Source organism: Pteronotus mesoamericanus, unplaced genomic scaffold (genome assembly GCF_021234165.1).
Source record: "Pteronotus mesoamericanus isolate MK-2021 breed Mesoamerican mustached bat unplaced genomic scaffold, CSHL_Meso_final contig_169, whole genome shotgun sequence".
Taxonomy (NCBI): domain Eukaryota; kingdom Metazoa; phylum Chordata; class Mammalia; order Chiroptera; family Mormoopidae; genus Pteronotus; species Pteronotus mesoamericanus.
The window spans coordinates 21,277,861-21,288,178 of record NW_026555068.1 but is presented as its reverse complement, the minus strand read 5'-3'; the positions used below and the strand labels follow the sequence as shown (position 1 = coordinate 21,288,178).

General features: G+C 51.9%; 1 protein-coding gene across 7 annotated transcripts in view; it reads right to left on the bottom strand.

The window, feature by feature from the left end:
* Positions 1 to 298: 298 nt before the first annotated feature.
* Positions 299 to 10,318, bottom strand: part of ACSL1 (acyl-CoA synthetase long chain family member 1) — a 55,145-nt gene continuing 45,125 nt past the window's right edge. For all 7 annotated transcript variants that reach the window (XM_054566169.1, XM_054566174.1, XM_054566175.1 and 4 more), the window contains 10 exons: positions 9,814 to 9,948; positions 8,020 to 8,154; positions 7,296 to 7,391; positions 6,667 to 6,739; positions 4,963 to 5,051; positions 3,837 to 3,953; positions 2,019 to 2,162; positions 966 to 1,067; positions 788 to 859; positions 299 to 445 (listed from right to left, as the gene is read on the bottom strand). In XM_054566169.1, coding sequence (XP_054422144.1) covers positions 305 to 445; positions 788 to 859; positions 966 to 1,067; positions 2,019 to 2,162; positions 3,837 to 3,953; positions 4,963 to 5,051; positions 6,667 to 6,739; positions 7,296 to 7,391; positions 8,020 to 8,154; positions 9,814 to 9,948 — 1,104 coding nt within the window. In that variant the 3' untranslated portion in view covers positions 299 to 304. The remainder of the gene's footprint in view (positions 446 to 787; positions 860 to 965; positions 1,068 to 2,018; positions 2,163 to 3,836; positions 3,954 to 4,962; positions 5,052 to 6,666; positions 6,740 to 7,295; positions 7,392 to 8,019; positions 8,155 to 9,813; positions 9,949 to 10,318) is intronic.

The window sequence follows — 10,318 nt, the reverse complement described above, 5'->3', positions numbered from 1 at the left end:
CATGAGTAACTGAGCATATCCGTCATTTCCCCTTTTCAATTTTTAAGGCTCGTTTTGGAAGTTGTGTATCACCATATATATATATATATACACATACATACATACATGGTCTGCCACACGAGGTGACTGTAAGGCAGTGTCCCGTCTCCTCTAATATCCCTATGACAAGACCCCAAGTACACGAGTCAGGCACGGGCGTTCCTTCCCTTCCCCGTGCTCGCTGCAGTCAAAGTTACCAACGTGAAGGCCACCAGCAGAAGAAGGTCGTGGAGCATGTGGTTTCTTCCGAGCTTCCCTCCTCCCGTTAAACTTTGATGGTGGAATAAAGTTCATCTATCTGTGCCCTGAAATAATTCCGAAGCTCTGGCCTTTTCGCCTTCATAGTTGGGGTCAGCAGGCCGTTCTCGACAGAGAATAATTCAGAGTGGAGAAAAATGCCTTTGACCTGCAGATAAACAAGGATTTAGGAGGAGAGGGGACAGGTGAAACCTGAGTCTGAACAGCACGGCAGCCGCCCAAGGGGATGAAGACCTCGTGCTGCCAACCCGCCCTCTCTCTGCTGGCCCGGCCGCACTCCCAGCGCAGCCCGGGCTCCCGCTCCGGAGGACTCAGGACCCCGTCCCGACCCTGCCCCACTTCAAGAAATCTCCCCCGCCAGCCCACCCCATCATTCATCCCTTGTGGATTTCTTTAGGGCATCTCTTCATCTACTGTAACCTACTCATAAAAAATCTTCAAGTCAAAAACTTGTTTGACAAGAATTCATGCACTTTTATGAAAGTCTTACCTGTTCAAATGCTTTTAGTCCAGACTCTTTCCCAATTCTCACCATGTCTTCTAGAATAGCTTTTCGCACATCCTAATAAGGTCAAAGAGATGAGATACTTCCTGGGTTGGAGGTTCCTGCGCTTTGCACTCAATGCAGTGGGAAGATACAGAAGCAGACTACGTGTTCTAGAACCTACCTTATTTCGGCACAGCTCTTCGAAGGACCCTTCCACTCCTCTCTTTCGGGCCCAGCGACCCAAGGTCTCGACATCAGGGACCACGATTGCAATGAGAAATGCCTTTAACACAGAAGAGCAAGTGACTACACAGCTTGAGACGGCTTCCAGAGGAGGGGCCCCAGGTGAGTTTGCATCGCGGACCCCCGGGAGAAGCTGCTGGAAGCTACAAACCCTCTCTTCAGAAGGCATTACCAGCCCTAGGAGCCCACTGAGCCCAGAGTAAGAACTCCTGGCTCTAAATACAGACAGCATCATGAATTTATAGTAACTGTTTTAAAAGAACCACTGGCAATTAAAATCTTAAAAAAAAAATCCTGATTTTTATTTATTCTTGTGTATACATTAAAAAAACAAAACAGGATCAACTAAGGAAGTAAGATGGTAGAGAGCAGATAAATGAATAAAATCAAAGGCATGGTAAGAGTGTAGGTCAAAGGAAAACAGGCACATCCCCTTATGAGAATATATTATTCTAAAGTTACTAAAAAATCTCAAGGTTTACAGCATGATTAACCTTCAGGAAACCAGGCCCCTTCTCTCCCTTGACACCACCTGTCAAACATTTTGACACATAAGTTGTTTCACTCCAACAACAATCATTATTTTCAACTTCATGTGGGCTCACAACCACCATCTGCTCAGAGGTGACTGAGGAGCCATATCATAAATAAGTGGGTTTAATATGTTTGAAAGTTCTAAACTTTCTTGTAAGCCACGTATGAATATGTTCTCTCATAATTAAATTAGAAGCACATCTCTACCCACTCCCTAGCATCCTTTATCCAACCTCCCTTGGTGCATCAAATCAGTCTGGGTAAAATAAAAATGGGGGAATTAAAGAGAAAAAACTTTTCTGAATAAGAAATGCCCAACCGCAAAAGCCAGTAACGCGTCCTTCACATTCCAGCACGCCAGAGGAGAAAGTCACTGCACAGTCATCACAAACTTGCCCCTGGAGACCAGCACTCGCTGCACCTGCTCATCAGAGCTCCCAGCTCAGAAAGCACCTACCTGCAAGCTCTCTCCGTGGACAAACACTTGAGCAACAGGCTCGCTTCGCTGGTAGACATTTTCAATCTTTTCAGGTGCTATGTATTCTCCTTGTGCCAGTTTAAATATATGCTTTTTCCTGTCGATAATCTTCAAGGTGCCGTTCTGTCCAGCAGAGAGGGGCTGTGAGTGGGCCGCGGCAGGCGCCGCCCGGGCCCAGGCACACACAGCTGGGGGAGGGGGGGTTTCGTACGCACTCTCACGTAATCCTCAGCATGCCTGGCAGGGTGCTTAGAATCCCATTTTACAGAGACCAAAACAAGACTTAGAGAAACTGAGTAACTTGCCCAAGGCCACTGAGAGAGGCCCCAGCAGCGGGAGGAGAAGGGTCCGGAGCCCGCCCTCCGTCCCCTTGACCCCACGTCAGCTAACTGGCAGCGCTCTGCTTGCTGCCTTCCCTGTGGCAAGCTTCAGGCGTGCAGCCCGGCAGCCGAATCAGGGACACAGATCTGCCTCTGCAGCAGAGGTCCGTTCCTTGAGAGCGGAGGCAGACTTACCCTCCCCTAGTGCGCAGCCTGCGAACCCCCCAAGGCAGGGTCTCGGACTCTTCATTAAGGTTGCAGGGCCCGGGAGAGACGGGGTGCTCCTGGCCCTCTGGAAAGAATCGGTCACCGGCCCACATAACAAGGGTGAGGACAGTGGAATCTCTGGACCAGACCAGCCAAGTGCCAGTAACGCCCGCCCGACTTTTACCCTGCCCGACCCTGGGGTTGAGGCCACACTTCGGGAAGCGTCCTGGAAACTGCCACGGCCCCGCATTCTGCAGCCGCTCTCCTCCACTTCCCTCAGGAGCAGACAGGCTCCGGAGAGGCTGTGCTGTGCTCATCAGAGCCGCAGTGAGAAGGGACACTTAATCCCTCTTGAGCCTGGGACAAGGAACTTACTTTATGTCTAAAAAGCCTGGGTATTCTGAAATCTGAATTAATTAGGGAGGCATTTTTCAAATCAATAAAAATTTCACAGTATTAAGCACCTTAAATTTATAAGAATCAAACAATACACAATAATAAAAACTACATTAGGCATTTTGCCCTGACTGGAGCGGCCCAGTGGCTTGGGTGCAAGCTGAAAGGTCTCCAGTTCAATCCCTGGCAGGACACACACCTGGGTTGCAGGCCAAGTCCCTGGTTGGCAGCATGTGACAGGCAACTGATCAGTGTTTCTCTCTCACATTGATGTTTCTCTTTTTCTCCCTCCCTTCCCCTTTCTCTAAAAATAAGTAAGTGAAATCTTTCAAAAAATGACATTAGGCATTTTAGTGCTTGCAATTAACATAGTAACACCTTTAAGGAACAGCAGCTGTTACCATAGCAAGCAAAGTTGGCCAACTCTCAGTGGTACTTCTCTCCCTAGCCTTGCGCTCCTAGGATGTCTTCTGGAATTTCTCTGCAGTCACTGGTTCTGAGGCTAAATTGAAAGGAGTTGGTCTAATTGGGGAAGTACCTGTCCTGTTTCTAACCAGGTGACAAACCTAAGAAACATACATGGCATCGAGGCACACTACCAATATATAAAAAGCCGCATTCTCTCTGGCTGTCAAAGAGGAAGCAGCAACCAGAGTGGATGTCAAACCTCAAAACAAAATATTGCCGCCGCATTGACATGCGGCCCCTGCCAAGGGCAGGCCTGCGCCCTGCGGGGAACGGAGGCGCCCGCACTGTGGGGCAGAAACGGAGGGAGACAGGAGCCGGCTGCGGCCACGTGGCGGAGGCACAGCGGCCGGAAGCCGCTTCCCGACAGCGGCACAGAAGGAGCTCGGAACAGGGCGCGACCACTTACTGGTAACCACTTCCCAATGTCCCCCGTGTGCAACCAGCCGTCTTTGTCCAGAGCTTCCGCTGTTTTTGCTGGGTCTTTCAAGTAGCCTTTGAACACATTTGGCCCTTTCACACACACCTGGCGGAGAAAAGACCGGGGGTTGGGAGGGGGTGGAATTGGCGGGGGGCAGTGGAAACGCACACACTCCCAGCTGTAGGTCAAAGAAGTACCAGGGAGGAAACGCTCAGCATGACGGCCAGAGCTCACACCGCTGGGCGGTGCATCTGAAAGTTGTTCGGAGGGAGATCCTGAGAGTTTTCATCACACGGAGGCAAACCTTTCCTTTCTTTCTTTTTGTTGTATCTATATGAAGCGATAGATGTCAACTGAACTTACTGTGGGAATCATTCTGCGGTACGAGCCAGCCGCAGCACTCTGTGTGCACCTTAAACTGACCCCACGCTGTGTGTCAGCGGCACCTCCAGTAAAACTGGGTGGAGGAGATGATCTGTGGGCAGCATTCACTGGGGCTTCTTCAGAGAAAGTGTGTGTGTGTGTGTGTGTGTGTGTGTGTGTGTGTGTGTGTCTCCCCCAACATGGAGCCCGACGCCCTGAGCGCCGCGATCCAGAGGGAGCCACCAGAGCCCCACCAGGATCCCCGCAGCGCCTCCGAGGCCCCGTTCCCTTTCTTACTTTAACCTCCGCTGCAGTCAAGCTGTAGGGCTGACGCTGGCTCTAGGTTCTGGCCCACACCTGCTGGAAAGCCCCAGAGGGGCTGAGATCCCTGTGAAGTGACGAGCCCTCCCTCCCGCTGGCCGGAGCGCACTAACGGGGGTGTCCGGGGCAGTCAGCAGGCAGGAGCCGCGCCCCGGACTCCGGCCCCAGGAGCCAGGCACGCTCTTGGGCCCAAGTCCCCGTGTCTCTGGCAGAAGAAGGCAGGCGGCGGTGGCCCCCTCTGACACACCCTCTGGGAGCTAAGCATGAATGTCCTTTCTCAAAGAAGCTTGTCTGACTCTGGGGGCACCGATGACTCAAGCTCAGTGGCGCGAAAGCTCCGCAGGAGGCTGTGCTGGGAAACACGCTGCGCTGGTCCCGGCCAGCATGAGCGGGGCGGCGACGGCAGCGAACGATACCGGGGCCCACTCACCTCGCCCTCGCCCTTGGCGGCCAGGTAGTTCATTTCTTCCACGTCAACCAGTTTTATCCAATTGCACGGCATGGGGGAACCGACGTGGCCTGTGTATGAAGCAGAAAAGTGATTACTCCTGATGGGCCTACACTCTCCTCAGGCCACATTGCTGTGTAACAAATAAGCCTGCCTGTAGTAAGAACCGCTGGCGTGCAAGCTGCTGGTTTCTGCGGGCAGGCCAGTTCCCCGCCCCCTGCCCCCCAGCAACTTGACTTAGGGAATTTTTTCCTAGAATAGAGACACAAATATTCAAAAGACTCCCAGGGACCTCTCCTGAGTTCAATGCTCTCAATTACTTTTAATGTACATATAATGTGGCTGCTGGTTCTCAGGGTTTCCGCAAACGCCCAGGAGCAAGCCCTGCACAGGCGTTCCCCTGGCCGAGCCAGTGCGACGCCCCTGCGCATCGCTGGCCGCCGCCCCCTGAGGGAGGCGTCCTCCTGTCCCTACTCTCTGTGAGGGGGCACCGGCGGCCGCGGCGAGCCTTGGCTATTTTCCCGCCCCCCACCTGGTTCTGGACAACGGGGCCTTTCCCTCCTTAAGCACGGGTGACCGTGTTTTATGTTTAAGTTTATGAACATAGGACGATGCTTCCTTTTACAGCTAACTTAACTGTCTTGCCGAAGGGTGTTAGAATTAGGTTCTCTTCCTGAGCTAAAACCAACAGAAATTAGATGGGTTACAAAAGCATCGCAAATAATTCTTCCTCCATTTCAATAAATTCAGCTTAAAGAGATCCCTATTCCAACGTCTTTAGTTGGTAAGGAACCAGGGATTAAGAATTAAACACGATGAAAAAATTCATGGACTGTTAGTGCCAATCCCAGCAGAATTATTCTATGAGCTCATACTCTGCAACAAAATGTAGCAACAGTATTGTAGCAACAAACACTCAGGCCTATGTTGCTACATAGTGCTCATGCTTAACAATGCACCAAATAACCCAGCAACTGGGTTATCCCAGCATAGGACACACCAGTGTGGTACAGGGGAAAGCAGGAAGTTTTGCACTCAGACGTGGGTTCAAACCCTGGCTCCAAAAATAATGCTGTGCTAATTCTTATACATCATTTCCATGCCTTTTAACCCACAATCAAGCATTTCCTCTCAGAAGTAACAGGATTTAACTCACAGGGATGTCTTTGGCATGAAATACACGTCATGAACATCTTGAGTCCCTAACAAGGAACCTCTTCCCTGACAGGTACTCAACCAATTATTTTTGTTTGTCTCCACTTTGTCCTTTTAGGAAAAAGGACCTGCATGTATCTTTCTCCGTAGTCTGAACATCTAGCACGGCACACAGTGTAAATTTAATTAAAGTTTACCAGCAAATCAGTGGATCCCAACCCATTACTGAAAGCTCAGCCGGGCCAAATGGCCTGCAGCGCCGATAAAGGTGTCACCTCTCACAGCCGCCGCCCACGGACCTGCACCAGTCTGACTGGTCAAGCCGCCTGGCTTCACGGTCAGAGCTTCACAGCCATCCCCCAACCTGCCCCATTTGCCACACGGCTCCCTGATTTAGGGGACTGGGCACCCCAAGGCCTAGTCATCTGAGATGCAGCCCTTGTTGAAGGTGGTGAATAAACCAGTTCGGTGCACTCAGCCCCAGCCTGAACGGCAGGGGTCCGTAAGGACTGTCCCGCCCGTCCGTCGCACCTGCTGTCCAGTCTCCGGGTATGGTCAGGGAGCAGCCGGCTGTGCACTCGGTCTGTCCGTAGCCTTCGTAGAACTGGGCCGCCGAGAAATGAAATGTCGTTAGGAAGGGGACACCTTTGCTGGAGGCATTCAAGTAATTAAGCTCCTCTAACTCCTGAGTGAGGGCCAACTGCGGTGGAACCTCTTTTCAAATTTTGTTTGGCAAATTCATTCGGTACTACCCTGCGCTTCAGCACAGCACCCAAACACCTTCCCCTCACACCAGGCCCAGCCCAGCCACATCCATTTTCTACTCAGCATCCTGCGGACAGGTGAGGGGGACCCTGCCGCGGGGGAAGGACCGCAGCGCCCGAGCTGCCCGGCAAGGCTCTGTCCCCACAGGCCCTGTGTATCAGCCAGGCTCTGCTGCCTCTCCGCCTGTCTCTGACAGGCTCTCTGCCCGGTGAGTGGGTTGGCGGTCACATACGGCCCATCCCAGCCCCTCATGCCGGCCTCTGAAGGCGTGGTTGGTGCCCTGCCTTCGAGAACAGGACACACTGGGGGCACAAACACGGGGGCATCAGAGTGACTTCTGGAGAGAAGAACGGGCACGGCTAAGCCTGGGCCCGTGGACGCAGCGGGCTGCTCACCTGGCAGCCGAGCGCAGCTCGCAGGAACGTCAGCACGGTGGCAGACACGGGCGCCGCTCCCGTGACCATCAGCCTGACCTTGCCTCCCAGGCTCGCCTGGGGGGACGGAGGGGACGTAAGGAGGGAGGCGGGTTAGATGGCTGGAGTCGGCGGGCTCCTCGAGGATGCTTTCCCGGCACCGTTCCCTACCCCAGCTCCTCCTCTGCAGGCTGGCGGGGCTCGCGAGGCCCAGGAACTCGCCGGCGTCCGCAAGAGGGGCGCCTGACTGAGGTTTGGTTTCATTCCACCTGAATCTATACCGTTTGCTCTGCGCCAGTAGGGACATCAGCCAGCATCTGCACTTGCTGGTAGCTTAAGGAACCAGAACAACAGTGTGGTGGATTTGTGGCAACTACCATACTTTTGGCATTTTTTGTAGACATAATATATTATTCTTTATCACTCATGCCTACAAAGTTACCTCAAGAGTGTAGTCTTGTTCCAGAAAAGTAAAACCAAATGAAGAATGAGAAAGGCTACAATATCCTGATTCCCCTCCTGCCCTCCATAGCTACAATATTGTCCAGATTTATCTGGATCCTGAGGTTATGCGGTGGCTTTGTCCAGAATTAATAAAGATGTGTCATTCTCTCTCGTCCTCATACATCTTGAAACAAGCCCTCATAGAAAACGTGAAACCCCAGTTAGCTTACGTGGCAAACAATAGTGTGGGTCTACTTGTCACCTGTATTTTGCGGAAGATGAGCTTATCCCACAGGCTGTTGTTCCTAATGATGCCGCTGCGCAGCTCGGCCTCTTTCCTCTTGGAGGCGAAGTCCAACAGCCACCGCTTCAGCGTGGTGTTTGCCTGTCCAAAAATCTGGCGAGTCAAGACAGGAGAGGGTGTCACAGTTACTGGGATGGCTAGAGTCGGGGAGGGGGCAGTAACAGGTGCTGGTGAAGATCTGGGACGCTGGAGCCCCCGCCCTGCTGCAGAAATGCTCTGTGGTTCGGCTTCAGGAAGCACACGGTTACATGACACAGCAATTCCGCTCCCAGGGGTCTATCCAAGGGAGACGAAGACACACGTCCGCACAGAAACCGTGGCAGCATTACTTGTAATAGCCAAAAAAGTGGAAGCGACTCAAATGCCCATCAATGGATGAGTGGATGAATGAAACGTGTTATATCCATACGGTGGGGTATTACTCGGCTCTTAAAAGGAAGGAAGTATGGATTCGTCCTACAACGTGGGAGAACCTTGAAAACATGTTAAGTGAAAGAAGCCAGTCACGAAAGAACACATAGTGCATAACACCATTCATAGCGAAGTCCAGGATAGGAAAATCTCTAGATTCAAAACAGACGGGCTCTTCCTTAGTGGTGAAGGTGGGTAGCAGGGATGGCAGCCAAAGGGTAGGAAAAGGGGTTCCTTCTGAGGTGGCCAACATGTTCTAAGATGGACTGTGGGGGTGGCTGTGTAACTCTAAGAATGTACTGAAACCTTTTCATTGTTCACGTCAATGGGTAAATCGTATAGAATGTGAATTATATTTCAACAGAGCTCTTTCTCTAAGTTTTTTCCCCTAACATCACCATTAGACATGAGTAGGTTCTCACAGAAGGCAGAAGCCATGCCGCCAGCTGCCGAGCACAGAGCGCCCCGCCCAGGCTCACTGCGGAGAGCTCAGGCCACACGCTGGCTGGGCCCTGGCCGCGCGGCCCCGCTGGGATGGCCCCTCAGACTGGGGGCCCGCGCAGTCCCTGGTTTGAGTTAGACACTTCTTGCAAGGTGCTTACGGGAGTAATATTTCACATGTGCATGGACCTTTCCAATTTATAAAACCGTTTCATAGCTATTATTCTGTGATGCAAAGAGCGACTTTATGAGATACTCAGCAGGGGAAGGGGCAGCAGTCCATTGTATAGATGATGAAATGGAGGCGCAAAGAATTAATTGTGAAAAGAAAATGGCCCTGGCTGGTGTGGCTCAGTGGATTGAGTGCCGGTCTGCAAACCAAAGGGTCGCCGGTTCAATTCCCAATCAGGGAACAAGCCTGGGTTGTGGGCCAGGTCCCCAGTGGCAGAGCGCGAGAGGCAGCCAATTGACGTTCCATACCCACGGTCCTCTCCTTCTCTGTCTCCCTCCCTTCCACTCTCTCTAAAAATAAATAAAGTAAGAAAGAAAGAAAGGAAGGAAGAAAGGGAGAGAGAGAGAGAAAGGAAGGGAGGATGGAAGGGAGGCAGGGAGGGAAGGAAGGAAGAAAACAACCTCCCATCTTGCTCTGAAGGGTTATGAGAGAAAACTCAGGGGCACCATCATGCCTTCAGGTTAGGTGCCCCTGTGGTTTCTCTCATAACCCTCCAGAGCAACCCTGTGAGGTGAATGCATTCTGCTTCCACAGAGCTGCACACCCCAGCTCGGTGAGACGAGGAGGACTGCCCAAGGTCACGCAGAAGGCGCTGCCCGAGCCTGACTTGAACGCAGCTCGGATGCGAGGTCCCACGCTCTGCCCTCTGCGCTGTGCTTGGAACTCACTCTGTCAAACATCCGGTTCAGCAGCCTCGGGACCACGGGGAAGATCGTGGGTTGAAGCGCCTTGAGGTCATCCATGAGCAGTCTGATATCTCCTTGGAAAAATCCGATCTTAGCTCCGTGACACAGCATCACACACTAGGGAGGGAAACATACACAGGACCAGCATTTCAGCGCTGCAGAGGGCGTCACAGGACACACAGGGACAAAGAGGCTCCCGTGTTAGCATATCAGAGCAGTTTCTAGAGATCTTAAAGTTCTCAGCTGTAGGCAGCTTAAACAAAGACTGTTCCTTTGTTCCTCAGTCACTGAGCCCTGGCCATAAACCAGAGCGTGTTGGCTCTGGTGAGGATCACAGAGGCTCTGCTATTTTAGCTTCATGATAAATCATCAGTCGACTGAATGACATGGTATTATATGATCCAAATATTTTTAGTCTTCCAGAAGCTTTAGGTCTAATTTATTCTCAAAACAAAAACTTAGCTACTTACCCATAGCCCTAGCTTAT